Source organism: Galeopterus variegatus, unplaced genomic scaffold, assembly GCF_000696425.1.
Source record: "Galeopterus variegatus unplaced genomic scaffold, G_variegatus-3.0.2 Scaffold7035, whole genome shotgun sequence".
NCBI lineage: Eukaryota > Metazoa > Chordata > Mammalia > Dermoptera > Cynocephalidae > Galeopterus > Galeopterus variegatus.
Window position 1 is genome coordinate 39,812 of NW_007733146.1, and position 16,204 is coordinate 56,015.

General features: G+C 40.6%; 1 protein-coding gene across 1 annotated transcript in view; it reads right to left on the reverse strand.

Annotated features, from left to right (window-relative positions):
- TSHR (thyroid stimulating hormone receptor) overlaps nucleotides 1-16,204 on the reverse strand; it is a 55,409-nt gene that overhangs the window by 3,795 nt on the left and 35,410 nt on the right. Inside the window, exon 6 of the mRNA XM_008591561.1 lies at nucleotides 3,237-3,425. Within this exon, the coding sequence (XP_008589783.1) occupies nucleotides 3,237-3,425 (189 nt within the window). The remainder of the gene's footprint in view (nucleotides 1-3,236; nucleotides 3,426-16,204) is intronic.

Sequence of the window (16,204 nt, forward strand, 5' to 3'; positions counted from 1 at the left end):
CAAGACATGATGCCACAAGTGGAAAACTCCACATCTGTTTCATGCACAAAATTATTAAAAATATTGTGTAAAATTATCTTCAGTCTATGTATATAATGTGTATATGAAACATTAATGAATTTTGTGTTTAGACTTGGGTCCTATCCCCAAGATATCTCATGATGTATATGCAAGTATTCCCAAACCAGAAAAAATCCAATATCCGAAGCACTTTTGGTCCCAAGTGTTTCAGATACGGGATATTCAACCCATATAACACAGCTCATATTTATTGAGAACTTATAATATTCCAGCCATTCCATACCAGGTGTTTTCTATTCAGTTTCTCATTTAATGTTCTCAAAATCCCCATGAATGATAGCTTACGATCTCTATTCTCAAAGGCTCGAGGTAGCTAACTAGGCTGAGGTAACACACAAACTGGCAGAGCTGGGGCATAAACCCAGCTGATTTCAAAGCTCATATGCATGTGACAGTGAGCTATGACATTTGCAAGGCACAAACTGGTCAGGTAATCCAATTGTTCAAGTTGTTTGTAAGTTTGTCCTCATGTGGTTGTAGCATCTAAAATGTTTTGTGTCTGGAGGTCAGAAATCACGTTCATGTAACCTCTACAAGATTCTACATGATCTGCTCATACCTGCCTCTCCCACATCATATCCTGTTACCTCTCCTTCCCTACTGCCATCCAGCAACAGTGGCCTTATTTCTACCTGCAACCACCCTGAGTCCACAGAATCTTTGTGTCCCATGGGTTCCCGGTTTCTTATGCTTACAATTCTTCTCCACCTGGTTTTAAAACCATGAAACTTCTTCCCCAAACCAAGAAATTAATTCAACTTCCACCAACGTCTTTTGTCATTTATTCCAGGCCCCTGCCACTTACCCTCTGATTTTCTTCTGATTCTTGAAAGCACAGCAGTGGCTTGGATAAGAAAGGTCAGCTCGAGTAAGGTGAAGGAAACTCAAGGAAAGTGGAAGTTTCTTAAGATTCCAAGTGTTTTTTGCTATCAATTCCTTCAGGTTCTCCAGGCCTTTGGGTGGCAGGGCAGTAACACTGGTATAAGATACATCCCTGGGAGGCAGAGAACAGAACAAGGGAGGTGGTGAGCAATTAGGGCCTTGTAGTCCTTGTCCAGAAAGTCAAACAGGCCTGAGAGTAGTGGGGAGATGATCTGCTCCTTTCTGCTATTGACTATGTAATCTGACTTCTTTACCTGTAGCCACCGGTCTAAGGGGAGATATTAGGCTTCTAAGTCAATATATTACAAGGAGCTCCTATTTTTGTTGCTTGGATTCCAGTATTTATCAATACAAATATTATTTCTGCAGACATTTTATTCTATCCATCACAATTTATGCTAACTCTTGGAATCAGAGATGGATGTCAATTTTACTCTGGAAAGTGATGCCATATAACTATTGAAGGGTCTCAAGAGGCAAGAGAAATAAAATGGAACAGACTCAGAGGGGCCCAGGTTGCTGTCAGCCTCAGTGGGGACTAGGGTTTGGGGACTGATAAGCTGTTCACCAATATGGATCAACACCAGTGTCATGAAAATCTCCTAATGATGCAGAACTTGGGAGTCACAACCAGATATGTCGTGAATTCGTGACCGAGAACAACTTCCTCCCAGTTTCTTTAGAAGATTGTAAATGTATTCGTGGAACGAAAACTTAAGTATTTAATATTAACAAGCTGAGATGAGATTCACATCACTTCTGAAAACAGTGGAAGGGACTGTGGCAAGGCTGGGAACAACGTAGGTGTTAGTGGTAGTTACCAAAGTAGAATTAATTCATGGCTTTTAGTGTGACATTCTCTGCCCCATGTCTTGGTCCATCATTTTTACCTGCGTCATTAATAGCTCAAAGAAGACCATGAATATTTAACCTGACATCCCCCTCATTTTATAGTTTATCAATTAAATATTCCTTATAGGCAGTAATCATATTTTTAAATATTTAATATAATTAATGGTATCTGATTATTAAGTGAATTCCAATGTTTACAGTTTCTTCCTCCACATTGCTGTAATTGGACTTAGCTAGGATTTACATTCTCAAGGGTCAAAGCTGCCAGAATGTGCCAGAACATGGGTTTTTACAAACACGAGCCTCATGTACTAACCCCCTTCTCACTGCAGAACTGTGACTCCTGTGAGGGAAGTGTGTTGCGTGTGCTATTTAGTTCTGTATTTAACTAAAAAATTCTATAATTCGGCATTTCTCAATCTTGCCTGGTTGTAAGAATTACCCTGGGGCTTGTTACTATATGATCTCCATGTGATTTTTTTTTTTTTTTTGTCTTTTTCGTGACTGGTAAGGGGATCGCAACCCTTGGTGTGGNCAAGACATGATGCCACAAGTGGAAAACTCCACATCTGTTTCATGCACAAAATTATTAAAAACATTGTGTAAAATTATCTTCAGCCTATGTACATAACGTGTATATGAAACATTAATGAATTTTGTGTTTAGACTTGGGTCCCATCCCCAAGATATCTCATGATGTATATGCAAGTATCCCCAAACCAGAAAAAATCCAATATCCGAAGCACTTCTGGTCCCAAGTGTTTCAGATATGGGATATTCAACCCATATACCACAGCTCATATTTATTGAGAACTTATAATATTCCAGCCGTTCCATACCAGGTGTTTTCTATTCAGTTTCTCATTTAATGTTCTCAAAATCCCCATGAATGATAGCTTACGATCTCTATTCTCAAAGGCTCGAGGTAGCTAACTAGGCTGAGGTAACACAGAAACTGGCAGAGCTGGGGCATAAACCCAGCTGATCTCAAAGCTCATATGCATGTGACAGTGAGCTATGACATTTGCAAGGCACAAACTGATCAGGTAATCCAATTGTTCAAGTTGTTTGTAAGTTTGTCCTCATGTGGTTGTAGCATCTAAAATGTTTTGTGTCTGGAGGTCAGAAATCATGTTCATGTAACCTCTACAAGATTCTACATGATCTGCTCATACCTGCCTCTCCCACATCATATCCTGTTACCTCTCCTTCCCTACTGCCATCCAGCAACAGTGGCCTTATTTCTACCTGCAACCACCCTGAGTCCACAGAATCTTTGTGTCCCATGGGTTCCCGGTTTCTTATGCTTACAATTCTTCTCCACCTGGTTTTAAAACCATGAAACTTCTTCCCCAAACCAAGAAATTAATTCAACTTCCACCAACGTCTTTTGTCATTTATTCCAGGCCCCTGCCACTTACCCTCTGATTTTCTTCTGATTCTTGAAAGCACAGCAGTGGCTTGGATAAGAAAGGTCAGCTCGAGTAAGGTGAAGGAAACTCAAGGAAAGTGGAAGTTTCTTAAGATTCCAAGTGTTTTTTGCTATCAATTCCTTCAGGTTCTCCAGGCCTTTGGGTGGCAGGGCAGTAACACTGGTATAAGATACATCCCTGGGAGGCAGAGAACAGAACAAGGGAGGTGGTGAGCAATTAGGGCCTTGTAGTCCTTGTCCAGAAAGTCAAACAGGCCTGAGAGTAGTGGGGAGATGATCTGCTCCTTTCTGCTATTGACTATGTAATCTGACTTCTTTACCTGTAGCCACCGGTCTAAGGGGAGATATTAGGCTTCTAAGTCAATATATTACAAGGAGCTCCTATTTTTGTTGCTTGGATTCCAGTATTTATCAATACAAATATTATTTCTGCAGACATTTTATTCTATCCATCACAATTTATGCTAACTCTTGGAATCAGAGATGGATGTCAATTTTACTCTGGAAAGTGATGCCATATAACTATTGAAGGGTCTCAAGAGGCAAGAGAAATAAAATGGAACAGACTCAGAGGGGCCCAGGTTGCTGTCAGCCTCAGTGGGGACTAGGGTTTGGGGACTGATAAGCTGTTCACCAATATGGATCAACACCAGTGTCATGAAAATCTCCTAATGATGCAGAACTTGGGAGTCACAACCAGATATGTCGTGAATTCGTGACCGAGAACAACTTCCTCCCAGTTTCTTTAGAAGATTGTAAATGTATTCATGGAAAGAAAACTTAAGTATTTAATATTAACAAGCTGAGATGAGATTCACATCACTTCTGAAAACAGTGGAAGGGACTGTGGCAAGGCTGGGAACAACGTAGGTGTTAGTGGTAGTTACCAAAGTAGAATTAATTCATGGCTTTTAGTGTGACATTCTCTGCCCCATGTCTTGGTCCATCATTTTTACCTGCGTCATTAATAGCTCAAAGAAGACCATGAATATTTAACCTGACATCCCCCTCATTTTATAGTTTATCAATTAAATATTCCTTATAGGCAGTAATCATATTTTTAAATATTTAATATAATTAATGGTATCTGATTATTAAGTGAATTCCAATGTTTACAGTTTCTTCCTCCACATTGCTGTAATTGGACTTAGCTAGGATTTACATTCTCAAGGGTCAAAGCTGCCAGAATGTGCCAGAACATGGGTTTTTACAAACACGAGCCTCATGTACTAACCCCCTTCTCACTGCAGAACTGTGACTCCTGTGAGGGAAGTGTGTTGCGTGTGCTATTTAGTTCTGTATTCAGAGGTGTGTCCATTGGCAGCACCTGCCTCTTGAGTGTCTTCCAGGCCATTATGATCAGTTCCAGAAATTCCAGGTGGGCAGAGCTCAAAATGAAAATTCACAAGTATGTCAGCCCGTCTATTTTCCTGTGCTGGATCCTGCAAATACTAATAAATGTCATTTTTCCTATGTATGTGACTGGGAAATTGAGCAAAAAGAACATCACAAATACAAAAGATTTTCAATACTGTTCTTCTGTTCGTCATGATATAACTGCAGACTGGCTGTATGCAGCATTGCTGTCATTCCCTGATGTGTTTTGTCTGGTGCTCATGCTCTGGGCCAGCAGCTCCATGGTTTTGGTCCTGTACAGGCACAAGCAGCGGATGCGACACATTCACAAGACCAATGTCTCCTCCAGGTCCTCCCCTGAGTCCAGAGCTACCAAGACCATCCTTCTCCTGGTAAGTACCTTTGTCTTCTTTTACACCCTCGCCTGCATCTTTCAAGTCTGTTTGTCTATTATTAGTAAACCTAGCTTGTTCCTGATGAGCAGCACCTCAATAGTGGATGGGTGTTTCCCAACTGTCAGCCCCTTTCTGCTCATGAGCCGTGACTCCAGTACTTTCAGGCTCGGCTTTGCCTGGATAAGCAATAGAAAATCCCCTAATGATTGAGGAACATGTTAATCATGTGATTTTTTTTTTTTTTTTGTCTTTTTCGTGACTGGTAAGGGGATCGCAACCCTTGGTGTGGTGTCGTCCGCACCATGCTCAGCCAGTGAGTGCACTGGCCATTCCTATATAGGATCCGAACCCACGGCGGGAGCGTCGCTGTGCTCCCAGCGCCACACTCTCCCGAGTGCGCCACAGGCCGGCCCCTCCATGTGATTTTTAACATTAGGCGAATGCATTTGGGAAACTGGCATAATTGAACAACCTGGCAGTTAGAGTGGGGGGATTTTAGAGCCAGACTTAAGCACAGCTGTGAAGTGAATGAAACTGGATGTCACTCCTCTGCCTCATCTGTCCTTTGAAGGCATCTCTTTCTGTTTTAGCCGTACTATCTACAAGGTTTGGCCATCTTTCTGCTTCCAGTTTTCTGGAAGCAACTTATGTGTCTCTTTACCCAGTGATGCTTTCATGTCAGTGAAACAAGAGAGCATCTCTTGGCTCATTTTTCCTGCCTTGCCATCTGCTAGATACACTGATAGTGTATGTTCATCTGAAAGAATTTATCCTTCCAAATGATGTGCTTGCATTTTAATAGACATTTCTTGAGAAAACACTTTAGTAACCATTCCAAAACACTCCAAAACTAAGTGGTATAAAACAATCTTTTCGGTGTATAAGCATAGCTTTTGTGGATCAAGAATTTGAATAGGGTGTAGTGGGGATGAATTGTCTCTGCTCTGTGATGTCTGGGGCTCAGCTGGGAAGACCCAGCTGGGGTGACTCAATGAGAGGGGCTGGGATCATGTACAGGTTCTTCACTGGCATGTCTGCTGCCAAGGCTGAGATGACTCAAAGGCTGAGCTCAGCTGAGACTGCTGACATGGCTTTTGCTTCTCGCAGCCAGATCCTGAGAGAACTAGCAAACTCAAGGACAGGAGACATACAGCCCACCTCTTAATGGAAGAGCGTCAAGAGTTTGTTGCCTTATTTTAAAACTGCCATAGTGGTTTAAATGGTGAAAATATCATTGAGGCAGATATTTGGGGAAAACTGGCAGCTCACCACTCTATAAATCAATGTTTCTGGTCCAGGTACCACTCTAGACCTGTATCAGAATCACATACAACACAGACTGAGCCACACCCCAGACCAACTGAATTATAATCTCTGATGGTGGGGCTGGGAAATCTGCATCATTCAAGATGCTCTACAGAGTGATTCCGAAGCTTGTCTCAATTCTCAAAGCATTTTTATGACACAGGCAGATAACTAAAATTCAGACAAAGATACAAGACATGTTGTGTCCAAAGACACTCAGCAAACCAAGGGTGGAGCCATAATTCTAATTTGGGCTTCAAGTTCTCAGCTTCAGTGTTTCAGGAGCTAGCCCTTATCTTTAGTTCTCAACTTCAGTTGGAGTCTTTGAACACAGATCCCAGTGCAGTAACCCTCCAGGGACTTGTTAGGAATCTCAGACGGAGGAAGTGATTCCAAGGTTTGTTGCAGTGTCTGCCTCAAGTTGGGTCCTACTTGGGCTGAACTGGGAGGGTGCTTGGGCAGGCATGGAGAAAGCAGTTGTTGGAAAATGGGCCTAAGCCTTATAACAAAAACATCTGTAACACAATGGGTACTTGGCATATAGTAGGTGCTCAATAAATGCTAATTCCCCTCCATGCCCCAATTTGGAGTTTATCTGAGCTCAAGGTGAAAGCAAAAATCCCATCAAACACAGCTCCAGTCCAGACCTTGACTTGCAAATCCAATTGCTTACTTGACATCTCCACCTGGATGCCTCACAGGCATCTCCAATTTAACAGGACCATTAAAAACTTAGCTTTTGATAACCCGCCCCACCCCCACCTGCTCCTCCATTGTCCCCCATTATAGTAAGTGGCACTCCCACTTAGTTGCTCAAACTAGGAACCTTAGAATCCCTCCAACATGTTAGGTTTCATCACCACCACTGCCCCATCAACATTTAACCTAGCAAGAAATCTATGGATTCAAACTCTAAAAGATTCTCAAACGCACGTATTCGCATCTCCAATATAAACTTTCTAGTGCAAGCTAACATCATCGCTTGTTGCATAGTCTCTTGTCCACTCTTACTCCCTTCCAATCTGTTCTCCACGTAGCAGCCAGAGTAATCATAACATATGAATTGAGTAATGTCACTCACCTGCTTAAAACCTTGCAGTGACTTCCCAGTGTACCATGAATAACATCTACTCTTCCTGTCGTGCCCTTTAAAGTCCTGCAGATCTGGCCCTTTCCTACTTTTCCAACCTCATCTCAGATTTAAGGCTGCTTACAGCCCAAATTAGAACCTACTTGGGCCAGCTTACCCGCCCACTGGCATGAATCACTTGATATGGTTCCAAGTATCCATTAAGCAGTTCCTCCAAAAGTTCTCTGTGGAGCTCCACTGTAATTCAGCACGTACAGGGTCTAACGCGGAATAACTGCCTCTTTTCCCCTCCCTCTGCTTTTCCTTCTATCCCTCCTCTTCCTTCTCTCCTCCCTCTCTTTCCTCTCTTGTCCTGTTTCTTTTTCTTCATTTATCCTCCCTTGCAGTGATCTGCAGTTTTAATGAGACACTCTGAGTGTTATCAGAAAGGAAGGTAGGAGCTCCTTTACACTTCCAGTGAATGTAGCACCACCTCTCCACTCACAATATCTCAAATGAAATGATTCTTCCCTCCAAGCCGACTGGTATTTCTGTTTTTCCTGTCTTCCATATATCAACTTCCAGAGCTTGAAGCTTCAGTGTCCTCATGGACTCTCACTTGCCCATGCCCGACATTTATGCCGTGAATATTTACAGTAAAATGCAACAGCGCTAGACCCTCTGATCTGATGTGAGCCTAGCTGTTTGTATGTCTACAGTGATGGTTCTCATTGTTACCAGCTTAGGTTAGGTCTGAATTACATTTCACCTGAGTTTTGCAAAAACTTCCTGACTGGTCTCTCAGAAATCTTCCACGAATCCCACCTTCAGACTTAGGAAAGAATATCCTTTATAAAACATGGATCTTTTTATATTGCTTTCCAGCTTGAAACTGTGGCTTATCCAATGTCTGTAGAATGAAGTTCCAGCTTCTTAGAAGAATATACCCTCTCTCCCCAGTGGGAGTCTCTTCTCAAATCCTGAGTCATCTTCTTTCTTGATTTTCTCTCTTGTTTCACTGGAGCACATTTTCAAGTAATTTCTTAGAAAGGTTGTATGAGGGGGATATTTTCTAAGTTCTTTTCTTCTACCCTTACATTTAATTGATACTTTAACTGGCTATAAAATTTCAGGTTGCAAATCACTTTTCTTCAGAATTTAAAGGCTTTATCTTATTGAATTCCAGCACCTGGTGTTGCTTTTGATAAGTTCAAATTCAATGCCATTCAAATTCTTGTTCTTTGGTCTTTGACTTATTTTTACTATGACATTCTCTTTATCCCTGGTGTGAGATTTCATGAAGGTGCACCTTGATAGGGTATTTTTTCCTTTTACTGTGAGGGGCTCTGTCAGTGTGGAGACCTGGGCTCTTCAGCTCTAGGAAGTTTTCTTGCATTGTTTCTGGGATAACTTTTTCCTCTCATTTTCTCTGATTCTTCTCCGGAATTCTTAGTAAGTGGAAAAGAAAACTCCTGGATCCCTGAAATACATTTTTATCATTTCTCCTAATTTTCTCCTGTGTCTTTTATTAAATCATCTGGTAGAATTTCTTGACTGTTTTCTATCTCTTCTATTGACTTTTGAAATTTTAGCTTGATGAGAGCTGGGACCTTGCCCATTCTATTCTTTGCCATATTTTTGGCACCTAGACTGGTACTTAGCCAACAGAAAGCTCTGAGTATGTATTTGTTAAATGCACAGACATGTTCTGAAGAGTGCTTTCTTGTGCTCTTTTCCATTTTTAAATAGCACATTTGAGGAAGCACACCACTGTGTTTAGAAACGTGAATTTTAAACTCAGACTATCTGGGTTTGAATCTCGGCTTCTGCACTATCAGTCACTTAAACTTTGTGTGCCTCTGTTTCCTATCCCAAGTTTGTTGAACAGTAGCTGATTCAACAGTGTGTTCTCAATAAATACTATTATTATAATTATTGTCATTAGATATAGGGATAAAATGTCTTCTCAGATTTATCTCAGGTCACTAATTATTGCTTTGTTGAAGATTCTTTTCTGTTCTCTGCAATGTCTTTGACTCCTCCAGGTTCATTTCCCCCATTTGTTTATCTTGTCTCAACCTTCCATGTTAGAAGCTTTCTCTGACTGGTGATCCCCGGTTGCACATTCCTACTTAAGAGCAAGCTTTTTCGCTGGCAGACTTTGCTTTAGGGCACTTGTGTAGGGAGTTGGCCATTATGTTGTTGGACCTTTAAATGCCAGAATGTGTATGTTTTTGTTTTAGAGTTTTTCAACTTCTTCTGAAAAAAATACTTCAAATTTCCTGGTTAGAGGTCAGGTACTTGGCTGCTGGCATTTTGCATGAATGGGGTAGAGGGTTAATGTCTTCAGATATAGACCTTCAGTTAATCCTTCTGTTTTTAGCCCCATGTCTCACTATGGACACATACCACACCCATCACCTCTGAGCCCCATGCCCCTCAGAGCCTCTGTAGGGCAAGAAAGCTGTCTCTGACTGTCTGCTCCCTAGGAGTACACTAAGTTTCGCCTTCCTTCTCTTCTGCTTTTTTCATCCAGATTTCTGTAGCTCTCCAGACCATGGATATGTCCTCTTCATCCTTGCAGATGTTTGCATATTAAAAATCCCTTTCTCATCTTTTTAGGGGGATCTCAAGAGGAAGAAAAATAAAATCTTAGGATAAATGCATCATCTTTAACTTTTAATCACTAGCCTATTTAGCACATAGAGCTATGCAAGAGCTTAGAACAAATACTTGTTGAGTTCAGAGCCACACTAAACAGTCTCCCAACTCTAGAGTTGATGGAGAAAGAGCCTTAGTCTGACAAAAATCCCAAAACTCAACAAGTCAGGTTTTAAGTTATTCAAAGCTGTATCTTCTCCCATTCACCCAAAGTTTTATTTGACCACTTCAAATCCAGGATTTTCTAAAAGCATACGCTCTTTTCTAAAATAAGACCTTTAACATATATTTAATTTTTTGTTGTTTTTTGACCGAGAAGAATCGGGAGAGTTGCTATCAGTGGTTATAAGGTGTGAATTCATTTGTGAATGTAGCCACAGGGATAAAAACCTACAAGCTGGAAGAATTCCCTGTGTCTTGACTCTAGAACTTTCCTAAAAGAGCTCATCAAGCGATGGGCACTGAACTCTATGAGAATTTGTCTCTAGCAAGTATTTATTCACAAATCAGAATACAGCTCAGCTGAACCTGGCAGTCAGTTTGAAGTCTAATTGTGTAGGTCACTGCTGTACGGCCAAGGCGCCTCTGTAGGGCAAGAAAGCTGTCTCTGACTGTCTGCTCCCTAGGAGTACACTAAGTTTCACCTTCCTTCTCTTCTGCTTTTTTCATCCGGATTTCTGTAGCTCTCCAGACCATGGATATGTCCTCTTCATCCTTGCAGATGTTTGCATATTAAAAATCCCTTTCTCATCTTTTTAGGGGGATCTCAAGAGGAAGAAAAATAAAATCTTAGGATAAATGCATCATCTTTAACTTTTAATCACTAGTCTATTTAGCACATAGAGCTATGCAAGAGCTTAGAACAAATACTTGTTGAGTTCAGAGCCACACTAAACAGTGTCCCAACTCTAGAGTTGATGGAGAAAGAGCCTTAGTCTGACAAAAATCCCAAAACTCAACANTCTATTTAGCACATAGAGCTATGCAAGAGCTTAGAACAAATACTTGTTGAGTTCAGAGCCACACTAAACAGTGTCCCAACTCTAGAGTTGATGGAGAAAGAGCCTTAGTCTGACAAAAATCCCAAAACTCAACAAGTCAGGTTTTAAGTTATTCAAAGCTGTATCTTCTCCCATTCACCCAAAGTTTTATTTGACCACTTCAAATCCAGGATTTTCTAAAAGCATACGCTCTTTTCTAAAATAAGACCTTTAACATATATTTAATTTTTTGTTGTTTTTTGACCGAGAAGAATCGGGAGAGTTGCTATCAGTGGTTATAAGGTGTGAATTCATTTGTGAATGTAGCCACAGGGATAAAAACCTACAAGCTGGAAGAATTCCCTGTGTCTTGACTCTAGAACTTTCCTAAAAGAGCTCATCAAGCGATGGGCACTGAACTCTATGAGAATTTGTCTCTAGCAAGTATTTATTCACAAATCAGAATACAGCTCAGCTGAACCTGGCAGTCAGTTTGAAGTCTAATTGTGTAGGTCATGGGAATCATCTCAAGTATCTAATGAAAGTTATAGGACCTGAATTGGAGGGGGTGGGTCTTGCAGTGTTAATATACAGGGCAGTATATCACCAAATTTTAATGATGACAGGGGAATAAAAAGTAGCCAACTATATTTGGTGTCATAGGAAGGACAAATTACTCTTCAAAAGCAAGTATGTACTCTAGCATCCCCAAACACTGGAACAATTTCTATTTTTGTGAGATAATTTGTCATTGATTATTATTTAAGATTAACTTTTGGTAATGTAATTGCAAATTAAATGAGCACTAATTGGCCTGCAAATGTTCCAACAGCAATTGCAAGCCTCTAAAAGTATGCATGTCATGCAAGTGGGTTTTTCTAAGGGGCAAGATGTAGAAGCTGCGCTGTTATAAGTGTGTAGTCACATCTGTAAACTGGCAAATGAAATGTATCTAAGAGCAGAAAGATTAATTTGCTGTTTAAAAGACAGTTTAATTAATTTATTAGTACCAAATTAAAAAATAACTTAAGGGCTTAAAAACTGTAAGTTCAAGAGTGAGCTTGCCTATTAATATATCTAAGAGCAGAAAGATTAATTTGCTATTTAAAAGACAGTTTAATTAATTTATTAGTACCGAATTAAAAAATAACTTAAGGGCTTAAAAACTGTAAGTTCAAGAGTGAGCTTGCCTATTAATACGTTTAAAAGAATTTAGAAACACAATGTGCATTTATTCCACAAGTATTTATTGATTGTTGTCTATGTCTCAGGGATAGTTCTAGATGCTAGGGATATAGCAGTGAACTGACCAGGCAGAAATTTCTGCTCTCCTCATGCTTACATTCTAGAGCAGAAAGAGGGAAACTTAAAAAAAAAAAAAGAAAGTAAAACGTATAGTATGTTAGGTGGTAATAATGAAGACTATGGGGGAAAAGAATACAGGGAAGAGGAAAGCAACATCTCAGCAGTGGGGTCACAATTAGAGATGAGGGGAGGTGTCAGGGATGGCCTCATTGAGGACATACTTGGGCAAATGTTTGAAGCACGTGAGCGAGAGCCATGTTGATGTCTGGGACCAGCTGTGTAATGACCCTGAGGAGAGGGTGCACCTGCTGTGTCTGAGGAATCAAGGGGGCCAGTGTGTGGCTGGAGCTGAAGCAGTGAGGGGCAGGAAATGTGGGAGAAGTCTGAGAGGTCCTGGGAGCCAGATCATGTAGGGCGCTGTAGGCCATCAAAAAGACTTTGTCTTTTCATTGGAGTGAGATCAAAAGCCTTCCGGGGAATGGTATTATCTGATTTATTTAAAAAGAATCAATCTGGCTGCTGCTCTGAAAGTAGACCGAAAGGACAAGGTGCAAAAACAGGGAGCCCAACAACAGTGAGGACGGTGCCATGGATCAGGGTGGTAGCAGTGGAGATGCTGAAAATGGCTGGAGTTTGTAGATATTCAAAAGGCCAATTGAACTTTGTGATGGATTGCATGTGGGGTATGAGAGAAAGAGAGGAGTCAGAAGGACTCCCAGATCTCTGGTCTGCAACTGTAAGAATGGAGTCGCCATTTTCTGAGATGAGTAAGGCTGCAGGTAAGGCAGGTTTGGAGGGAAAGATCAGGAGTTCAGTTTGGGATGTGTCAAGTTTGCAATGCCTACTAGACATCCAGATGGTAATATCAAGTGGGCAGTGTTTTACGAGTCTGAAATTTGGGAGAGTTGTTTAGACCAGAGATTTCTATTTGGGTATCATAGAAATTATGTAAAACCACATCAATGGATGAAATCACCAAAAAACTGAATGAAAATATAGGTAAAAAGAAGACCAAAGACAGAGCCCTTGGGCACTCCAGCATTAAGAGATCAGGAAGAAAAGAAAGAATCAGAAAAGGAGACTAGAAAGGAGCAATCAGAGGTATATAGAAAAAAAAACAAGAGAGAGCAGTGTCCTGGAAGCCAAAAGAAGAATGTATTCCAAGGAGAACAGAATCATCAACTCAGTCAAATGCTTCTGAGATAAAAACTAATTAGCCATTTGATTTAGCAGCTGTGAAAGTCGTGGGTGACCTTAAAAAGAGCAGTTTCAATGGCATGATGGGAGGTAAAAACCTGAGTGAAGGGAGCTTAACTGAGATTGGGGAGTTGCTGCAACGGAGCACAGATAAATAGGGCAGTATCTGGAAGCAGGTATGGAGTTGAAGGGATATTTTAAAATTATAAATATTTCAATATGTATCCCTAAAAAATAACACCTAAAAATAATAACTCTATAAGGTCACAGAATGTTCAGTCAGTGTTTTAAGAGAGGCAAGGTAGTTGTCTCATTTAAGTTAGGATCCAAATAAACCTAGATATGGCATCTGATGTACACGTCTCTTAGGGGTCTTTCAATCTATAGGTTCAAGAAATGTTTTAAGATGAGAGAAACTATAGCATGTTTAAATGCTGGTGGAGGATAATCTAGTAGAGAGGAAAATAAGAGATGATATAGCACAGAAGGAGAGGATTGCTAAAGTAATGCCCTTGAGTTTTTGAGAGGGGATGGGATTCAGGACCCTGTGGAAGTGGCCAGCCTTAAACGGTGACTTAAAATACAGCAGAGGAGACAAGAAGTGAACATAGATGCAGGGAGATGGGGAGATGTGGTGGTGGGAGCGTGAGGAGTTCTCTTCTCATTGATTTTTTTTTTTTCTCAGTAAAATTGAAATCAAGGTGATTAACTGGACATGAGAATGAGAAAGAAGGACTAGAAAACTGGAGAGAGGGGAGGAGGTATATCATGGACATCCAGGAGGGAGGGAGAGTGAACAGGGAAATGGATGTGACAGCTCTGCAGCACTCAGGGCCCACTGGGGTCAGTAACTTAAAGTGAGACCAATTGCCATGCTCAGCTGCAAAAATCCAGGCTCAGACTGGGAGGGCAGTTGTACCTAATCAGGGTTGGGCTTTGCCATGCAAGGATGATGAGAGAGAGGGGCAAGGTGATTAGCTGACTGTGTGTACAAGTCACTGTTTAAGTGGCATAAGGAAAGAATGAGGGTATCACGGAGGTAAAAGACAGCGAAATGTTAGTAATGGCTTGTAGATCCTGGGGGCACCAAATAATTGAAGGAAGTATACATTCAAAGGAAAGAGATAGAAAGCAGGATGTTTGAGATTGAAATTATGGAGGGTTTGTAGGTATTGGTAATGGCAGGTCTCGGGTATGACCATGGAGTTTGGAAGTAGAGTGAGGGCAGACTTACTGGAGGAGTGGAGGTCAGAGACCAAGGTATAGGAAAGATGATCCATGTGAATGCTGAGACCACCAAAAATAACAAGAGGAGTAGTGTTGAAGAAGTCAGTATCAGTGAGTCAGGAGCTGAAACCTTCAAGAAGGGAGACAAAGGGGCAAAAGGAACCCCTGTACACTGTTGGTGGCATTGAAAATTGGTATAGCCACAATGGAAAACAGTATGGAAGTTCCTCAATAAGCTGAAAATATAACTACTGTATGATCCGGCAATCTCTCTTCCAGGTATAAACCCAAAGGAAATTCACCTTGTCGAGGTATCCGCTTCCCATGTTCATTGCAGCATCATTCACAGGAGCCAAGATACGGAAACAACCCAAGTGTTGGTGGACAGATAAATGGATAAACAAAGTGTGGTGTGTGCATATGTAAATATACACACACAATGCAATATTATTTAACCCTAAAAAGAAGGAAATCTGTGATAACATGGACGAAGCTAGAGGGCATTATGCGAAGTGAAACAAGTCAGACACAGAAAGACAAAGACTTCATGATCTCAGTATTTATATGTGCAATCTGAAGAAGTCAAACTCATAGGAACAGAGTAGGAAGGCAGTTACCAGGGGCTCTGGGGGGAAATGGGGGGATTTTGGTCAAAGGGTACAAAATTTCAGTTATATGATGAATTAGTTTTACTGATCAAATGTACACCATGATAGCTATAGTTAATAATAATGTATTGTATACTTCAAATTGCTAAGAGAGTGGATCTTAAATGTACCCACAATAAAAAAGTAACTACATGAGGTGATGGATATGTGAACTGTGGTAATCATTGTACAATGTATACAATATCAAAACATCATATTGTACACCTTAAATATAGGCAATTTTTTAATCATCAAAAAAATCTTAAGTGTGGGGAAAAAAAAGAAATGAGACAAAATGATTTTAGAGTTCAAAGGTAATAATAATGAAAAATGAATCTGAGTGGTAATGTCTGGTGGAATGTGACTCAAAGTTAGGGAGGGGATTTAAGGAGGGAGGGATAAATGTTCCAAAAGCAACAATGAGGATGAAGGACATCTGTCCTAATTTTATTTTATATAAACTGTTTACCCATCTACAATGTGAGTCAGTCATTAGCATATTCTAAAATTCAATATTCTACTTTAAGATCCTCCAAAGCTATTGGTGCCCATGAGTAAAGTCTTTAGTTTTCTCACTTGAAGATTGAATTGCAACATGAGTTTGCAACTGTTCATCTGCACTGCTGAGCCACTGTGTTTCTTCATTTTCAGAGACCCATAAGGAAAGAGCTGGTCTTTTTGTAACTTTAACATCAAAACAAACAACTGATGAACAGAAAAGTAAAGCTGTTCTTGTCCCATCTATGAATTTGGCTTGACATTTTTCAACATTCATCAAATACGTAATGATTTTCTGCTGTGGGCGAGGCATTGTT